The sequence below is a fragment of the Syzygium oleosum genome, unplaced genomic scaffold (genome assembly GCF_021117445.2).
Source record: "Syzygium oleosum isolate NSW1041296 unplaced genomic scaffold, Sole_v2.1 Sole_v2.41, whole genome shotgun sequence".
NCBI classification, from domain to species: Eukaryota; Viridiplantae; Streptophyta; class Magnoliopsida; order Myrtales; family Myrtaceae; genus Syzygium; species Syzygium oleosum.
In genome coordinates this window covers 2,245,490-2,266,082 of record NW_026607525.1, presented here as the reverse complement: position 1 = coordinate 2,266,082, position 20,593 = coordinate 2,245,490, and the positions used below count along the sequence as shown (strand labels likewise).

Here is a 20,593-nt window from a genome sequence, read left to right as displayed (position 1 = left end):
CCTTTGGAATTTAGCTTTGCCATTCTTTTTTTTTTTTTTTTGGTAAGGAAACGACAAAGCTTTGCCATTCTTTATCTCTCGATTATTAAAAAAAGAAAAAAAGTGGTGTTTTATAATTGAATTGATTTTACATACACAATTAGCAGCATCTATCACAATTAAATTGGGACACGTGACAGTCCGGAAACGACGCAACATAAAAATCCTTTATAATTTGGTATACGAACCATCATTTTATGAGCAGTTGCACTTTCTGATATCTCTCCTTATCAAAAAATTTTAATTTTAATTTTTTTTTGCAATTTCCTTTTGCTAATATTCTAAGACAAATGGTCCTCCTGGATGCTTTCCATTTGTGGACATGCCTAATGGAATCTATATAATGCCATCGCCCGTCCTTATATTTATATATCTTTAGCCTACATTATTTTAACAATTCAGACATTTGCAGTTCTGCTCAGATTTTTTTATATTTTTTTCCGTTTATATTAACAATATTTTTTTCTCTAAAGCACTTGCCCTAAACAGAGGAAACATGAGGAACGCAAAGCAATGGCCAACATAAAACCTCATAAAGGCAACGCACAAAGAACTTTGTAAAAGGGTTTTGCTTGCTCACCAAATGCTCATGGTTTCTTCAAAACCAAGTGTTAGGTTTTAGCTTTACTACACACAAAAGATAATAATAATAAAAATAATGTCACTGCTAGATTTGAGGCCAGCCAATATCCAACCCCAATAAATTTTTAATTTTCTTGAATAGTCAAATAAATAAATCTTAACAAGAAGACAGAGTGGAAAAAGAAGAAGTGGGTCCTTGGTAATTTGACGCGATTTTGCCTTTGCTCACGACACCTTCTGTGGAATGGGCCAATGGAGGTTGACTTCTTTGTAGAGGAAACAATGCATCTCCTTGTGGGGGAAGTAGGCGCTGGGCAGTGAGTAATAGATATTAAAAACTATTTTTTTTGACTAATTAATTGATTTCTGAAGGCAAAAAAGGGTTTTCTTTGTTAGTTCTTTGCTCGGTCCAAGTCCACTCTCCACTCCACCCAAATATTCCTCGCAACCCTTTTCATTAAATTTTCTAAAATTATTTTATTATCTCTTTGATTTTAATCAAGACTAGAGGTGCCATGCTTGCCATAGCTTGTGCAATTATGCCCCTCAATCAATTCTATATTGTTACTCAAGATCTTGACTTAGAAGTCTTGTAATGAGTTGAATCTTTGGTTAAATATCTTCATTGCCGTAACTTAGGGGCTTGAGAAATTATGCCAATCGTGTTTGGACTTGCCATTAGGGCAATGATGGTAGGCTTTGATTTATATCTTCTCTGAGCAAGTTGACCCATGTTGGCCTTAATAAATAGTGCTCTTGCTACTTCATTTATAATAAGGTGGGTTGGAATTTAATATGCTCAAAACCGAATAATTAGCGCGACCTTGATTAGGTCATGAAGATATGTAGGACCGAAGCTATCATTCACTTTGTATATACCCCACAGATTCTCTTAGCAAAATCCTTGTACACGCACACACATTCACCTCCATTTGGGTTTGGGTTTGACAAATAATAATGTGTACGAACTTTTATAACCCAATGAAAAAGGGAAGAAAGAGAGAAATATGCACAAAGTTTTAGTACGTTGGAAAGTCTAATCCCAAGAGGCTTAGCAAAGTTTAGAAATGACATGTGAAATTCGAGAAGCGGGATGGACGCACAATCGATATAAACTGGGACAGAAGCGGACCCTATAATGTAGCGATTTACGATATTTAAACATCGTATATGGTTTCGTGTTGCCTTTAACTAGTGATTTGACCTTGATGGAGCTTTTTTTTTTTCTCCTGTATGGTCTCGCCATACCTATTTATTGCTTCTTCATTAATTTGATTATCGTCTAATTCTCCAATAATTTTTTCCAAGAAAGTGTCAATTATGCATATTTTTGGCTCAAAATTAGAAAGGGGTCGTATATAAATTATACTGACGACTTCTTTATATGCACGCCATTCGCATTGGTCGTCCATTTTTATAATTTAAATTTTTTTGTGCGATAGCAGGCTAAAAGAATATATAATTCATTATTAAAATAATTGCCCCCCACATATATATATATATATATATATATATATACATGCGCACATATTTATAACAAGTCGGTTAGGGAAAGTTGCAGGTATACGGTGGTTGATATGCCATTGTCAAAGACATGAAAAGACTCATACAACCAAAAAGAAAACAATACGTGCGTATATTATAGATATTATGATTAATGTAATTATTTTTTTTGTTTTTTTTGTGGAGGACAAATGTCGTTGAAACTCGAAAGTCCGTCCGACTTCGCGGCTTAATAATAAATTCTGGGATTCTCTCGATTATTATTATTATTATTATTATTTGCAATAAGGCTTGAAGATAATTAGTACTTTTTCTGGATTAAATAAATAAGAAATGCGTACGTCGGTCCGAAAACTGACAAAATTCCTGAGTGTTTGGACCCTATCTAGCAATAATTCACGGTGCTTGCAAGTCTAACAAACTGTCGGGCGATGACGAATAATTGGTGTGCATATTCGGACTAACTGTAATATGCACGAACTATTATTAGATCGTGCACGTAATTCCAAGGTAAATCGGCTTTTTTTTCCGAGCTCTTTGCAGTGATCTTCTTGAGATGACGTCATGTAACTCGAGACGATTAGGGCTTGCGTCGAAGTCAATTCACTCCGAGGTAAAATCATCCCTGATGTCTATGCTTCGTTTCCTAAAATGGCAACTTTTTTGTAACACGGATCTTATCACGTGATAATATTGAAATTATTATTAGATTGTGTATGTAATTCCTAGTAAATCGATCTTTTTTTTAGCTCTTTGCAGTGATCTTCTTGAGATGACAAGTAAACTCGAGTCGATTGGGGCTTTTGTCGAAGTCAATTCGCTCTGAGGTAAACACACCCCCGACGTCTATCTTTCATTTCCTAATTTGGCAACTTTTTTCGCAACACGAATCTTTTCGCGTGACAATATTGTATTAGATTGTGTACGTAATTCCAAGTAAATCGATCTTTTTTTGTGAGCTCTTTACAGTGATCTTCATGAGACAACGTTACATAAACTCGAGACGATCAAGGCTTGCGTCGAAGTCAATTCGCTCCGAGGTAGAAACACCCCTGATGTCTATCATTCATTTCCTAATTTGGCAACTTTTTCGTAAGACGGATTTTTTCGTGTGATGATATTGAAATTATTATTAAATCGTGCATGTAATTCCAAGCAAATTGATTTTTTTTTCCAAATCTTTTTTAGACATCGTCATGTTAACTCGAGACGATTAGGGCTTGCGTCGAAGTCAATTTGCTCTCGAAGGGAAAAACACCCCCCAATGTGTATCTTTCATTTCCTAATTTGGCAACTTTTTTCGCAACATGGGATCTTTTCACATGACGCCATTGAAATGCCATGTTCCACCATCCGATTCGCGCAACTAATCAATACGTCGACAAAAACGTAGGGCATCAGTTGGAAAAGCACTGTTACTCGACTGATTTTATGCTCAAAATTGGAGAGGCCAAAGATGGTTCCCGGGAAAACAAACTATTTTCGCCCTTCTTCCCGGTCACACTTGCCAAGTTCGCAAGCGACCCAATTGATTGTATTCGTACGTGCAATTTGATCAAATACCAATTTTTGTATGGGCGCTGTGGAAATTAGGAGAAACAAGAAGAATATGGAAAAGGAGAGAAAGGGACAGATATTGTCTTTAATCTGTAACATGCATGCAGGGGAGAGCAAAAGAGGCCGTGTTGGGTTTCCTTATCTCTGAGCCAACCCCATCTCAACTTTATCATCTCATCATGTTCATTTCTCCAAAAGGTGAAATCGACCCTCTCTATCACTCTCTGTCTCTCTACTGTTCATGAGGAACAAGTGATTGCAAATCTGTATCCATCTGCTTCAGTCACAGGCTCGCAGCGACGACTTTTCATTGCTTTGCTCCTGAATGAAAACTAAGAAGAAGGAGGAAAAGGAGAAGAAGTTGCGAGAACTTGAGGAGAAAGGAAGGTATATAGTATCCATTCAAAGTGGGGGTGGGGGGTGAAAATTGGTTAAAAACTAGTAAGAGGGCTTAGCTCACATTTGATTTTCTTTATCAAGAAAAGAAAAGGACTTTGAAAACGAAAGTATTCCAAAGGAGGGAGCAGAAAAGAAAGGACGCAAAAAGAAAAGGGGTAAAAAGAAGAAGGAAGAAGTAAGAAGAGAAGACAAGGGTCAAGCACACTAAAACTCGAAAACACAAATGACAAACCCGTTTCTTTGCTTTCTGCATTATTAGGCATTAATATTGCCACAACAAGGCGTCGAAACCGCCGGCCATACCGCCCGGCTCAGTCGCCGTCATCTGGTGGTGGTCGCCGCCGCCGCCGCCGAAGTAGTCGTAATCCTGACCGTACGGTTCCGGAGGGTACGCCCACGCGTCGGCCACGTCCGCGTAGATGAAGTCGTTGATCGCGCTCGGGTCGGTCATCATCATCATCATCGGCTCGAACCCGAAGCTGGCCCCCAGCCGAGGCAGCTCCACTATCTCTCCGAGCTCTTCGGGGGCGGACACGTCGTCGTCGCGCGAGGACGACGTCGAGTGGGAGGAGGAGGAGGAGGACGTGGTCGGCGCGGAGCTGGGCGGCGACAATGCGTCCAAGGCCGAGGGCACAGCGGCGTCGGCGGAGTTGGAGGAGGCGGAGGCGGGGGAGGCGCCGGTCATGGAGGCGGCCTTGGCGGCGGCGGCCTGGACGTCGCGGGGGCAGGAGCTGGCGGGGCGGGGGAGGGAGGGGGCGAGGTCGGGGAAGTTGAGGATGGCGGCGCTGCCCTTGATGGCGAGGGCGGCGACGTCGTGGGCACGCGCCGCCATCTCGGCGGTGGAGAAGGTGCCGAGCCAGATCCGGCTCTTCTTCCTTGGCTCGCGGATCTCGGACACCCACTTCCCCCACGTCCGCATCCGCACCCCGCGGTACACCGGGTGCTTGCTGCCGCTGTCCCGCCCCCTCTTGGCCGCCCGGCCCTGCTCGGCCCCCGCGGGCTGCTGCGGGCTCGTCGACGACGCCGACGGCCACGGCGGCGAGCTGGTGCTGGAGGACTCCGGCTCCGAGCTCGGCGGCTCAGCCATTCCCCTCAGTTCTTCCTCCAGAAAACTCGGTGATCCAAGCAAAAGCAAGAAGCTGCTCTTTTTCCACCTCTTTTCTTTCTCTCCTCTTTTGGTGGGTTCAATGAATTGTGGCTTGCTTTCGTTGCTCTCTAGTTGCTGCGACTCGAGGCTTAAGAGGAGGAGAGAGAGAGAGAGAGAGAGAGAGAGAGAGGGAGAGAGAGTTTTAGTAGTGACAGAGAGGGAGAGAGAGAGAGGAAAACGTGCAGGTTCTAAGGCGACTCCTACACTCGACCGACCCCTAACCCATCATAGTCTTAAATGACCAGGCATTTATATGCCCCCTCCCCCCCATATATATAATAAACCAAACCCTGGGGAGTGCATAAACAATTCGTTTGAGGATGTGCCCCTCGTACTTACATGGCTATTCAATGGGACTCGCTCTGTATTCATCTTTGGCTCAATTGATGCTCTCTTTATATCTGCTAAGCTCAAGGGCCTTCTCTCTTTCTTTCTCTTTCTATTCTATATCTTGTTTCTTGTTATCGCGGCTAGGGAGACCATTTAGTACAGGTTTACTAGTGTCGGCCTGAGTCGTGTACGAGAGGGTATTTGTGAGATTTAGGTGGGACCACTGCCCATTGCCAACTATTCTAAAAACTTAAGATTTGAATTCAGAATCTTCTTCTTTGATACATTGTGGGATTTAGGTGGGACTACTATCAACTGTTCTAAAAGTTTAAGTTGATAGATGAAAGCGTGATTTAATATTTAATTATTCTAACAGTATTCGTTGAACACACGGATCACGACGCTTCGCGGGATAAACTATTCAGGGTACAGCCAGCGGCTTTGTCGAAGTGATGCCGATTGAAGTACTCTGTTCTCTTTGTTAGGCTTTCGTTCAACTTCGCGGCTCGTACCAAATGAAGCGCCAATTATAGGACCGTTTAATCATCTCTAGAGGCGTGGCCGCTAAGGCCGGGTCGACCCGAGGAGCAGGGCTCAGCCGATCATTGGAGTTCGGACGGTGAAAGAAAGCGTACATGGACTTAGGACTGCTTCCTGTCTGCATATGTCAGTTTCTTAGCTATTTGTAACATTTCTTTACTGGAGGGTTGGAGTATATCGTGCTCGACTATTTTGTTGATATCTCAATTAAATGTCTTTACATTACATGAGTATAAAGTCATTTTCACTATAGAAATTGTCTTGCTTGTTTTATTTTTGAAAATTATTCTAAAAGTATTGCCGAATGCCTTTTTTTTTAAAGGTATCAAATGCGTTTTCTCAAGGTTGTTTTGGTCCAAGCTCACCCCTTTTTAGCCGACACTTAATGTTGACTAATTTGACGATCTTTAAAGTCGAAGAATATGTAAAGACATCATATTTATTCATTGTTGTCCTCTTTTAAACTTGGACCATATGCTCGTTTTCCCTTATATACACGCAAACTTCCATGGCGAGCTCACTTAATATTGAAATTGTTAGATCATCGTTTAATAAACTTCCATGACCGCTTTACCAGGGAGGAGAAAAAATACAAAAAAAAATTCTTAAAATCTATTACACTTATACCGGTTAAGTCTTAAATTTTTCAATTTGCTATTGTAGTCTAGTCGGCCAATTTTGACCGGAAACCTCTAATATGGACACTCAACGTCATACATGTAATGATCGACACTGACCTGGACAAATTTTTTTATTACTTTTCTGTTCTGTTCTTTTCTTTTCTTTTTGCTTTCTTTTTTTCCTAATTGTGGACTGGGCATCGGGCTCTCACCAAGATCCAAGAGAGAGCCATGACCCTTGCCTATTGGCCGCACCTGGTATGGGTGAGGGCTACGGTGTCCTCACCTAGATCTGGGCGAGGGTTGCTGGCCCTTGCGGGCCCAAAGTTGTGAAAATATACAAACAAAGAAAAGAAAAGAAAAAATATTTACAAATTGTAAATTTTGTCTATGTCAAGGACAACCGGCATCCATGTCAGGATTTTCCGGTCAAAATTAACTGGATGAACTATATTGGCAAATCGTTAAAAGGTTTAGGACTCAATTTGTATAATTAAAAGATTTAAAACTAAATTAGAACGATACTATATGTTTAGATTTTTTTGGGTACTTTACCCCCGAGGGTTGTGACACCCTTCCCGATGGTGGGTAAAGGTCATGCAACCCTCGCCCTAAAAAAACAAGGTTCTTGGTGAGGGTCGCTTGCACTCGTCCATCGATAGGCTAGGTTCAAAAACCCTTGATAGAGCACGTGATGGCGGGCGGTGACAACTCCATTTCTCTCTCTCTCTCTCTCTCTCTCTCTCTCTCTCTCTCTCTCTCTCTCTCTCTCTCTCTCTCTCTCTCTCTCTCTCTCTCTCTCTCTCTCTATGAGTTAACTCACTCGATATATTGTCTATTTTAACTCGTTCCATATTGAATCTCATTATTTTGTCTTTTGGCAGTCAGGTAGGCACTTCTCCATGAGTTTACCCATTCTGGTAGTGCGCTTATCCTATTTAATGCACGATTCAGTTGATTCATGCCCCCTCCACCACCTAGAAACCTGTTGAGAGCCATTCTTTATCAAGGTCCTCTAGGTCCAGCGATTACTCTCTGCTCTCATTGAACTGATTATTACGCCACTTGTACTTGAAAATAATCCAATATCACCACTAACGAGTGCATTTTTCTTAGCAAAAGATTTGGTTTTGAATTATTACTCGAAATCGGAATATTTATCAAGAATAAGTAAAGTTTATTAAGAACTTATGCATTCTAGCTACAACGACCGTGGGTTACAGTTGATGTTTGCAATTATTCACTTATAATGAAGATAAATCGTGAAAAGAAATAAGATTTATCATGAAATAAACAAAGTTTGTCATGAAAGGCCTCCCTCGGCTCTCAATGAACGTGTCATACCACACTATGAATGATACCGCCAGCTACTAACAGTCAGCATTTACTGTACACAACCAGAGTTTGCTGTCACTCAGAAAAAAAACCAGTGATTTTACGATTAAATGAAATATAGTGTACGACGGATTCGATTAACAATGAATGAGTTGATGACATATGAGAGAAATGAAAGAGGAAAGAATTTACGGCCAGAGCGTCCGAGGGGTACGAGAATCGTCGTCCTTAACTTATCAAAGGGCTCTCGAGAGAACCATAAGCCTGGCGGGACAGACCCGCCTGCAAAAGAATCGTGCATTTCTTCTTTATTTCTCGTAACTCGTGTCAATCTATTATTGTTTCCTTCCATTTTCGACCTGCCTGTGTCTGTACTCGTTGCATCCACGAATTCAATCACAACCTTCGTATCCTCCTCCTCCTTAATTTTCCACCCACCTAATCGAATCATCTTGTTACGTTCCCTTCTGTTGTCCTGAGTTTTTATCCGAATGGATGCACTTATGTTCATGTCTAAGCACCTGACTGAGTGATTACTTTGATCGATGAGGAGTTAGAGGTGTCACACTCGGGTTAGAGTTTTCATTCCGTCCGTCGACCACCAGATGTGGCGGATAGACCGTTTCCGGGCACTACGTTAGGGGATACAAATCCGTGCTCGGCTGAAACTCGTTTTGTGTGATGTGGTCGACTGTACATTGGTTGGTGTCTCATGGTGGCAAAACTGTTCCACATCTAAGATTCCAACTCAATCATTCCAAAGTTTAGCTCAAAGTGTTTTGTTCGTGATATGTTTGCTACATGCCTACTTGACGCTTCCTCCCTCGTGTATATTTGATGAATTTCCCAATCTATGCAAACGGGGAATCGCTCGACATGCATTGTACTCATCCCACTCCACTGTGCGAACAAGTTTGGCGCTCAATCCCCGTGAAAGTTCGATTCTTGTTGAACAATCAGGTTTACGTTTTTCATCTTACTAGAACGAATACGAAAACGGGTCATGCGAACGAATCGAGTGGAGAAATTTCCATCTCCGGGGCATGTGCTGAATTGTCTTCAACAAGATCGCTCTAATTTCAAACATTATCCGTGAAAACAAATAGCCGTTCATCTTCGTTTCTGTGTTATCCACAATCACCATGCTATTTATGATACTTGCGTTGCCAAATGTAACACTCCGTCGATCGGCCTGTGTGCCAACCCATTTTTGGGCTTCGGTTCTTCAATTAATTCAGGGTTGGAGGTGTTAAAAATTAGGGTTTTTGGGGTAAGTACCACCATGCTTCATAAAGATACGAGTCGAAGTCTTCAATGACTCGGCCCCAGCAGGCGTGAGAAGAGAGAAGAGCGCAGGGTAAACACTGGACTTTCATTCAATTAATGGTCCAATCCCAAGATAACATACTTTAGTCATGCACGGGAAAAGGGATCTACAGGTTCCCCTCATCAGCTCCTGAATTTCCATGTCATAATTCAAATTTTTATCTCAGTTATTAATCTAAATTTGAGAGCCCGTTCAATCTATTTTTGGTGTCTCCGTACATGATTGTGTTGAGGATGCTGAAACTAGATGTGCATCGCCCATTGAGCAAGACATTCTATTTGATGCCGAGACAAATCCATTTTTATGAGATGAGAGTGTGTTTATCATAACAGTTTGTGCTTTATTGTTTTACTTTGTTGTTTGCGATTTACTTTATTTTGAACCTCTCATGTATCATCTTGCGATATGAATGGAATATTTACTTTCGACAAAACAAAAAACTCAGCTGTTATTTTTATTTTGGCAGAGAAATCTTTAAGGACTGATGCAATTTTTTAGAAATTTGCGCAGCCATTTGTGAAAGATAATGAGTGAATTGATGCTTCAAAACTAGGGGTAAGCATGATCCGGGTTGGGCCGATTTTGCACCTAACCTAGAGACCAACCCGAACAATGTCGATTCCCAATTTTTGGGATTGGGGACCGACCCTATTAAGTCTGGGATCGAGAATTGGACCGACCCTGTGGGTTTGGTTCCAAGGTCAATCCGGGACTAGGGGTGAGCATAGAGAACTACCCAAATTGGGAACCACTCGGATCGGCTAGTTTTGAGCAGTTTTCGGGAGCGCCGGTCTGGTTCCTCATGAAATCGGTGATTTTCGATCTGCTTTTCGATTTCAAGGTGGGAACTGGACTATCTAGACCGCCCGAACCGAACTGGACCGATGTATTTTTTTTAATTTTTTTATTCTTAAAGATCATTAACAGCACTTGCACTAAACCCTAATCGCCTCTCAGCTCCATCGCCTCTTTCCCTCTCATCTCAGCTCTCATAGTCATCACACCTCTTTCTCTCTCGCCTTTCACGCTTTGCTCTTTCCTTCTCTTGCCTAAGTCATCATCAATCTCCTCCATGGCGGCCGCCAATCACGGACGGTCTTCTTGCTCTATTCACTTCACTCCCTCGCTACACTCTTCCAGAGCTGAACTTGCCTCTCTCTCTCTCTCTCTCTCTCTCTCTCTCTCTCTCTCTCTCTCTCTCTCTCTCCATCTGCTCCCAATCTCCCATCTTCTTCCGACCACCCATGATGCTGAACCTATCAAGCCAGATCAGGGCATCATCATCGCTGATCAGGTGATTGCGACTACGATTGCTTAGGCGTTGGCTCGCGAGCCCCGCCCAATGCTTTACCACGACCGAGGGGCACCACCCCACCATTGCACACAAGTGCAGCCTCGACATTCTCCACGATCCTTGGTTAAACAATCTATTCTCTGATTGAGTTCGTTCGGCCTTCATGCTGGAGCGCTTGGGCCAAGATGATTTCGCCGAAGTAGTTGTTGGTAGCGAAGGTGGATTATGTGGAGCTTGGAATTGCTAGAATGTAGAACTGGTGGTGTCCTAATGTTCATTGTGTACACCAAAGTTGCTCTGACTATCCTTGTTCATGAAGGAATGTTTAGCCAATCATTTCGATCTTGCCCATTCTCATGGCCTTTTTTCGTTCCTTTGTTTGGTTTTAGTATAGTGTTAGGTTTTCTAGTTAGTTTGGATCTCATTTAACACGTTTGAAGCACAAGAAATATTGTGAATCCATCGGTTCCATTGAATTGCCTGGTTCCGGTTCAGTCCCAGGGCCAGGTGGTCCAATTCCTAGTTCTAGCTCGGAATTGATCCTTTTGGTGGGGTTCCTGATTCTTGGGTGGGACCGGACCGAATCAAAAACCGATCACCTTTACTCGGGACCAACCTATTCTTTTTTTGTTTCATTTTTTGTATATCTAGAAAAGACAAACGTACTTTTTGAAATTACATATCCATTAACAATGCGATTACTGAGCAACAAACTTGTGAGCACCATTACAAATTAACAAAAAAAAAATCCGAAGTCACACCCCAACGACAGATCCCCTAAGCTGCATAATTTTGTTCCTTAATTAGAAACCCAAGTTGGAAACCAAGAGAATTAGCATCAAAGAGGAGAAAATTGTCCAAAAAGTCATAAACCTATTGCAGTTTTGCCATTTCAATCCTAAACCTTTCAATTTTGCTAATTGAGTTTTAAACCTTTTCACTTATTGCCAATTGAATCCATCTGGTCAATTTTGGCCGAAAATCACTGAAGTGGACGTCGGGTGGCCTACGTGGTGCTAACGTAGACAAATTTTAATAATATTTAAATATTTTTCAATTTTTTTACTTTTTTATTTGTTTTCTTTGTGTTTTCTATTCTTTTTCCTTTTTATCTTTTTCTTTTTTTTTTCCCTCCCTTCTTCCTCCTTTGGCCGGTCATTAGATGTTGGCAACCGGCTAGAGGGGAGGGCCGGCGAGGTCGACCTCGCCCGCCTCGCCCTCACTGGCTACTGCGAGACCGAGCTCACTCAGCTCGCTAGATCCGGCGAGGTCGAGCCTCGCCGTTTCTTGCGAGGCTCGATCTCGCCGGATTTGGCGAGGCCACCTCGTCTAGACCTCGCCAAGAGCTGGCAAGGCTCGCCCTCGCTAGTGGCCAGCGGTGGCGAGGTCGCCCGAGGCCGGCGAGGTAGTTGTTGACGCCCAGTGACTGGCTTGAGGAGGAAGAAGGGAAGGAGAAAAAAAAAGAAAAAAATTGAAAAAGAATAGAAAAAATATTAAATTATTATTACAAATTGTCCATGTAGGCCAACCGATATCTATGTCAGCACTTTCCAGTCAAAATTGGCCGGATGAACTCAATTGACAAGAAATGAAAAGGTTTAGGACTCAATTGGCAAGAAGTGAAAAGGTTCATGACTTAATTGGCAAAATTAAAAGGTTTAGGACTGAATTGGTAAAAGTGCAATAGATTTATGACTTTTTGAACAATTTTACCCATAAAAGAGAGACACTACATGACTTCTGACAACTGAATGAGTAGCAACATATCATAAAAGAGAGTCAGAGCTGCTGAGAATTAGAACAAAATGCGCTCATACTTTACTTAAGGATCAATAATATGTGGCATTTCTAATTCTTGCATGAGTCTTGAACTCTGCTAGAGCCAGAGCTGCTGAGATTGTCAAATTCATCTTTGTGAGTTGAATTAAGCACCCATAATGCCACATGATTAGATCCACAAATTTATCATCTTTGTTTCGCGCATGAAAAGGGAGATTCTGATATTATAGATTCTAGATTCTGACAAGGACCTTGGTTACATGCCCCCTTTTGTTATTATTTTTTCAAATGTTAAGATGTATGTTCAAGTTGATGGTATTTATTTTAAAGTATCAAACATTAATAAAAAGAAATTGTAACTATGATTGTCGATGAAGATACAAAATGAATGTGGCCATTCAAGTTAAGATTCTTAGCCTCTATTTCTCTTAGAATCGAGTATGGAGGTACTTACCTTTAAGATGCAGATATTGACTATCAATGATGATCAATCAGAATTGCTGAGATCCTGGAGTGTTCGTTGTTGATGACCGGTATCAGCGAAGAATTAATGAGCAAGGAGAAAGTGAGAGTGAGACTCAGAGAGAGAGAGAGAGAGAGAGAGGAAAACGTCGAAAGAAGGGGGGATGAGCACCTTAAGTTATGTACTTAGGGTTTGGAAAAGAAAATCTACAGGGTTGGTCCCAGACCAACCCCAAAACCTCAAGACCAAGGGTCAATCCGGACAATACGGGTTCCAGTGACCTCAAGACTAGGGACTGGCCTAGTCCCCCTGGGAACCATACCAAGATTAGTTGGGTTGGGTCGATCTAGGGTTGACTCAGGTTCAACCCTGGACCGATACTCACACCAATTCAAATTACCACACAATTGGAGCTTATGGCTCTAGCTAATCTAGGGCAATTAGATGAAAAAACTCCCAAATCTGTTTCGAGTGGCTCTTACTTTTAACTTTTGATTTTCACGAATCTTGCCGTGTAAATACCTTGATTTTATTTAATGCAAGATACCTTAATATTTTAGAAGAATATATATATGTAGGTTTTCACTTATAAATTACTTTGTTCATAATTTAAAAAAAAAACTTGAATAATATTATAAAATTGACAGGTAAGTAAATAAGTAAACTTTTGCTGATTATAAATTGCAACGGGATGGGGCCTGTTTGATTTATATTGCTTTAAGCAAAATGTTAATTGTCTATTTTTCCAAGACCAAAAGAAAATATTTTTTGACTGAAAAGAATTATAGAAAATGTCAACATAATGACCTTAAAAGTCCTAGGCATGATTTTAATGATTCCGGGATTTCAACATTCAATAAAAGTTAAATTTCAATTATTAACAAGTAAAAGGTCAAGTGAAATGAGTACTGAAGATAAAACAAGAAGAGGTACTTATACATGTAATATCTTTCAATATTTTGCGAGAGGTCAGAATAAAAATATTTTATGTTAAACCAAATTAATAAGAAACCTATATGAGTGAACGGATAATTAAATATTTGACGTTAAATCCTGCACTTTTATATTATCAAATGAAGGAATTCAACCTAAAAAAGCTATATAAGTAAGGTCAAGAGATTAATCTCGTAGTATAGTAACACAGCATCATATGATAATATAAAGTGCAGGATTTAACTCCAAAACTCGACAAAAACGTACTCAGGATTGAGCTAAAAATATGAAAAGTTATAGAAGAGTCTGTTTGTTTCATGAAAAATGAATGATTTGGAAAACATTTTCATAATAATGATTGCTTGTGTCGCTTAAAATAATTAGTCAATGAATAATATTTTCATTATCAGCAGTGATTTATGTCTAAATTTTGTCGTGCACGATAAATATAATTTTCATTTATTCATTTTTATAAGTGATACAAACAATCACTTTTAGGATAATGTTGTCTATATCATTCATTTTTCACAAAACAAATGAAGCCCTAAATGAATCCTTACTTTTTCACATTGAGCGGACAAGAAGAAAATATTGTCTCATTATTGTAAATCTAGCCAGATAATTATCCAAAAAATCTTAAACTTATTGTACGGCGACCAATTCGGTTGTAAACTTTTCAATTTGACCAATTTATTCATAAATCTCTTAATGATTTGCCAATGTAGTCATTTTGACTAAATTTGACTGGAAATCGCCTAATATGGATGCCGATCGTCCTACATGGCACGGTAGCGTGGACATAGAAGATTTTCGTAATTTTTTTAAAAAGTATTTATGATTTTTTATTTTTCTTTCCTTTTTCTTTTTTTTTTCCTATTTCCCTCCGCCGGTCCGGGGCATTGGCGATGGCCAACGAAGGTTGCTAGCCACAAGCAAGGGTCGGGACGCCCTTGCAAGACGGGATCGATCTCCGGAGTGACCATGTTTAGCAGTAGGAGGAGGAGTTGCTCGCTCTCCGCCATCGCAAGTTTCTTTTCCATGTCAATGGCAGCTGATTCGAGTTATGTGACACAAAGATGTTTCATGTAACCTCCCAAATTATTTAAAATGTCATAAATTGATATTCGAACCCCTATTTTATACGAATCTATAACATCTACTATAATTTGTTCCAATCTATTGAATCAAATGACCGTGATAGAATTTAGAGTTAATAAGGAGAAAAGTTCATTAAAAGTTCTAAAACTTGTGTGTAGAACATAGTAAAATCCCAAACATCTCAACTGGTGCAATTAAATCACAACCTTCTATAAGAAAAATGAAATCAGGTCGCTTCGTCAAAAATTGCTAGTAAAACAACAAAAAATTATATGTGCCGCAACCTTAGATGTCGCCATGTAGGAAAAATTAGAGAAGTAATTGCTGGAAAGATCTGATTGCACTTTCATTTTGTAATGTTGAGGACCTCATTGCACTAATTGAAAAGTTTATAACTCGATTACACGTTGCGGGAAAATGATTAGGACTTCTGATGTAAGTGGAGCCCATAATAAAGATAGTGTTTTTTTATTATGCTTCTCCCACTTTTTTTGTTTACCAAACTTTAATAGGACGGACAAGATCCCCATATCTATTCAATTGGCCCTCTGCATTGATTTTACACGCCTAGATCAAGCCAAAAACCGAACCAAGACAAGTGCCAATTGATGAAATCAAAACTTGTACGTGCAATTCGAGATGATTCAACGGGAGCGGATGATTGATATGTACGACATGACTTAGCCCCAACTGATGATAGCGGTCACGATTCCTTCGTGTTTGTTGTTGAGACTTGATCATTCTAACATGTTCAATTTTTTTCTCGTGTTTGACGAGATTCATTGCACGATAAAAGATGAAACGGTCCTATACCCAATAATAGAAATTATTTAACTGTACAACTATCTTGTCAGAGTTTTTTGTAACAATATCGACCCCTTTTACCTTGCACAAACATTTGGAAGTTAATTCAAGCTTCGATTTTGAAGATTTTATGATTCTATAGGGACAAGGGCATTGCTGATCTTTCAACTTATGCAGCTGGGTTCTCGAAGTTGTAAATTTTTATTATCTTCCTCTGCAATCAATTTTTTTTTGTTATTAACAGATTTAATTACGTTCGGTTGACTGGTATCATTATAACTTCTAATATGAAAATAATAGAAAATGATTATAAAACTCACCTTAAATAAGACAGAAAAAAAACTTAAAAAAGAGAGATGCAAATTAAATGATATGAAGCACAAGTAAAGAAAAGAGAGACTCCGACCATTGACCGCCCGTTGCCGCGGTCGGTATCTTCACTATCTCCGCCACCAACGCCGTCGACTCGCCTCGGTGCCACGGTATCAATATCTTCCCCTTGAGTCAAGCAACCACCACCGCCACCACCGCGGTTAGCCACATTGTCACCTCACTCCGCCGCCGCCACACTCGCCCCTCTTTCTCTCTCTCTGCGAGCGTGCGTGTGTGAGGTCGGAGCACGGTGAGGTCGCCGGAACCAATCTACACTCAGCGAGGTTCATTGGACCCTCATTGGTGTTTAGGCTGCCCGGCCCTCCATACTCGCCGAAGCAGTATTCCACACGACGATCATACCACGTGATGGTGACGACACAGTGCAACCAGCCCAATCACTCTTACCCGTGCTCTTCGTGTCCCCTATACTCGGCATCGTGCGGTACGTCACACGAATAGAGGACGACGACAGGCCATGTTAAACCACGCCATCATCGCCGCGTGATGGGATCGTAGTACAGAATACTTTCCCTCTACTCCGCACCTCTTTCGGCCCCTTCTCTTTCTCTCTCTCGTCTCCTCCACCTACGCTTCTGTGCAACAGGGTTCAGATCAAGAGGAGTCACATTCCTCCTCCCCCTTCAGTCACATGCCCCCCGGCACATTCGTCCATACCTTCCTCGTTGTCTACAGTGATTGCACTGCGCTACTCAGACTCGGACTGCACGTACGTGTCACTCCAATCAATTTCATCAACGCCACGTACAAAAGTCATTTACGAAAGAGAAGAAGTCACAAAAAAATACTTTAAATCATGCTAATTATGACATGTTTATCTTAAATTTTTTTTTATGATATCAAAACCCCAAATTATGCCCTCTATAACACATTTATCCTGAACATTTTCTGGTGACATAAAAAAACTCCAAATTTATACCTACATAACACATTTACCTTCCGTCAAAGTTCCGTTAGATAATTTTTCAGCAAAAAGAACAGTAGTTTTTATTTCACTTAAGAAACGTGATCAACACTATTTGATTTTTGGCATCTATGTAAGCAAATTTTTAATAATTCACATTGATAGAACTTTAATAGAGGGTAAATATGCCACAGAGGTACAAGTTTGGGATTTTTGGAGTCACGGAAAAAAAATTATGGTAAATATGTCACAGTAGGCATAGTTTATGATTTTTTGTGGCTTTAGCCCTTTACAAAATCATAACTTGATGGAAATTGCTAGGTCGATGGAGAATGCACGTATATAAAAAGCATTATGCATTAACGAGTTGACACACAATGCGAAATAAACTAGGCAATACCCAACTCTAATACTATGTCAGAATGTTCGACTCAAAAGCTTAAATTGGATAGGTACAGAGATGCCGCGTGTATAAACCTTAGAGTCGAGCGATGTTGAGATATTTTCGATAACATAATAATGATACACTAAGTGAACGATCTAAATAAGCAGATTATGTCCCGAGCGCGTGGAATCCGAGTTTCTCCACGTTTCTGTTTCTCTGTTGTTTTGTTTCTTCCTTCTCCTTTCCTTGGATTAATGATGCATGTTCAACCAAAAGTCAACCTTACAATGATCGAAACCGGCCGATTGTCTGGTGATGGAACTGGCATCAAATGATGGAGATGCAAGCGGGACGTGCAACGAACATTCCTGGTCTTTGTTTATTATCGTCATTATCACTATCATGTCGGCTAAATCATTACGTAAAGCCACTTCTTTTTCTATCTGTTGATTTCATGCTTCTTTTGGTAAATTCCCGTATTCAGAAATCTTGAAAGACAGCTTCGCGTTAGTGAAACTAATTCCAGTCAATTTTAGAAATTAATTGATTCCTTTCATTTTACTCGTCGTTGTGATCTAGGGTTTCTTTCTTCTCTTTTCTTTTTTGTGCGTGTTTTTTTTCTACGATAATATATCTCATTGGAATAGGAAAAGGGAATTCGTTACATGTGAAAGTCATGTTAGGATAAGTTTCTAGTTGGTTTCAGTCTGGAATGTCTTACGAGTCCGTGATGGAAATGGGTGGACTTGGAGGAGCAGATGGTAAGAAAAAGCTCTATGCTTCTAAATTAATAGCCTGTTTGGTTGAATCGTAGCTGCATTGTGCTATAACTGTATTGTGTTGTAACTCCGAGATATATGTTTAGTAGTACATATCACTAAAGTAGTATCATTTCAAAATTGGGTCAGATAACTTCTCAAAAGTTGATGTAAACTATTGTGACTCTAGATGTGTTTGTTGAACAACTTTAAAAAAATAATGAAACACCCTTTTTCACGATTGAAACTACTATGGTCAAATAGTACCAAACAACCTCTTAGATGGATATGCATCGTCATTTCATGAAATCACCATCGGCGGTTGAATCGTGCAAATGGTAAGTACAAAGTTACTTATAACTTGAAAATCACCATCATTGTTTTGAATAGTTTGCTAGATGACATGTCTCTCAAGTTTCAAAGAGGAATCATCTCCTGTTTTTCCCTGGCTTCTCGGGCCTCGACGCTTGATTGAACCTCTTAATCTCCATCTAAATTGGAGATAATCCACATTCGATTTGAAGCCATGCCAAGGGCCCCCTAACCAGTGTCAAGGCCATTATGCCAAGGACAGCCCTGTAGTTGGCAAAAAGTACCGCCAAACCTGCACTTTGCTTTCCTCTGGCTCTAAATGCTCCAACATTGTCCTCCAACGAGACGAGCAACTTCCATATAAGCAAAGCATTGCAATTTAAGGGCATCAATTAATGGGCTAAGGCACTTGCAGTTGCAGGCCCACAAACTATATTGTACCGGCGATTTGATCAGTCTTAGCGACGTCGAGCAATTACCCTTCGGGCCCAACTGATGCCACCAGGGCATTGCCCTCTTCTTACCTGATTTGGGGAGCACGAACGAACAAGCCAGACTGGTGGTCCGATCAGAAACAAAGGGTTTCAAAGTTCGGTTCTTGTTAGCTTTCTAACCTCCTACAAGGGCACCCATCCATGATGCAATAACAAAACATGGCTCATTGAGCGGGCCAAACGCCATTGATGCCTCAAGCTGGGGCCCCAAATTTACCACTCTGTGTCATTACAACTGCTGAATCTGATTCATCAAGGAAGCTTCATGACATCGTACCTAGCAAGGCCCTCCAGCATAGAAGGGTCCAAAAAGTGGGCCTTCACAGCCCTTTACTCACATCCAGGGGGGGAAAAAAACAAAAGATCAAGTGGGTAGAGAGAAGAAAGCGTGAAGGGCATGGACCAGAGCCCTTCTTGGCCTTTTAACCAATTTAAGAAATGAAAATTCTTTTGATCGTACTATGCCCCTCCAGTTCATATTCTAACATAATCAGCATATGAAAATGACTTCCCACCTAAAGAACACAACTTCCTGAACAACGGTGCGGTTATCTTTACGTTAAAATTCGTTTTGGCTTCAACAGCACGGAATAGAGTTTGTTCCAAACTAGTAATGTGCAGTTTCGCCGACAAAATAAACACAAGAACATAAATCTAGCAATGTGAAGAGTATGGCAAGGTAAAATTTCCTCGCGCTAATTCGCTCAATTTCCATTGCACAATCAACATCACTTTCACAATGCCTTCGTCTTCAGTCCACTTCAACTGGCAAACCTTAAATCTTTCAGTAAGTACCTCTTTGTGTGCTTAACTCATTTTGGACCTCAATGATATAGAAATACCTCGACAGGATCGTACCTGGACAGTAGGCCTCTGAAGTTTCCCGAGCTGTTCCGGGGCATTATTGTCCTGTACACGGAAGCAATCTTAGCCGCGGGGGGATTAACCTCCTACAACCATGATAAGAGTACAGCAAACGGAGATATACCCATCCGAGTGAGCTCGGAATCAAGAAATGGAAGAATGCACCTACTCCGACATGCCAAATCGCTACCTCCCATAGCATGCTTGTCTTTCATTGTTCTCGTTCCGCATATCATCTGAGTATCTTGAATGATATCATAATAACCCAGCTCCTTAAACCACCACCCCACAGTGCAATTATCGGGTAAGGTTTATCATGCCATGACCAATCTTTTCCCACTTTTGGTCCCTCTCAAATAGGAGTGAGCATGGTCCGGATGGGCGGTTCTCACCCCGGAACCGTGGACCGCCCGCTAAGGACCGATTCAAAAAAATTGGAACCGAAAACCGTCCATCGGTTCCATGGACCCACCCGAGAACCGGACCGCTGGTCCGGTCCGGTTTCCGGGTAGGTCCATGGAACTGTCCCACCAAGTTTTCGGAGGAGACTTTTGTTTAGGAAAACTCCTAATGAATTTTGAAGCTAACAAAATTTTGTATGTTTATCTTGTGAATCTGACATGCATTCCATTCCAGGTTAATATATTCTGGAAGTTCAGAAGGAAATATCAGACTTTACAAGATCTCAGAACTAAAAGTTCAGACTTTACCATAAAAGCCATTCAGACTTTTT

At 40.8% G+C, this 20,593-nt stretch overlaps 1 protein-coding gene across 1 annotated transcript; it reads right to left on the bottom strand.

Moving 5' to 3' along the window:
• Positions 1-4,052: 4,052 nt before the first annotated feature.
• Positions 4,053-5,470, bottom strand: LOC115670996 (ethylene-responsive transcription factor TINY-like). The gene has a single exon (XM_030592418.2). It carries the CDS (start codon positions 5,165-5,167, stop codon positions 4,343-4,345), a length of 825 nt encoding a protein of 274 aa, XP_030448278.2. The 5' UTR covers positions 5,168-5,470; the 3' UTR covers positions 4,053-4,342.
• Positions 5,471-20,593: the final 15,123 nt, after the last annotated feature.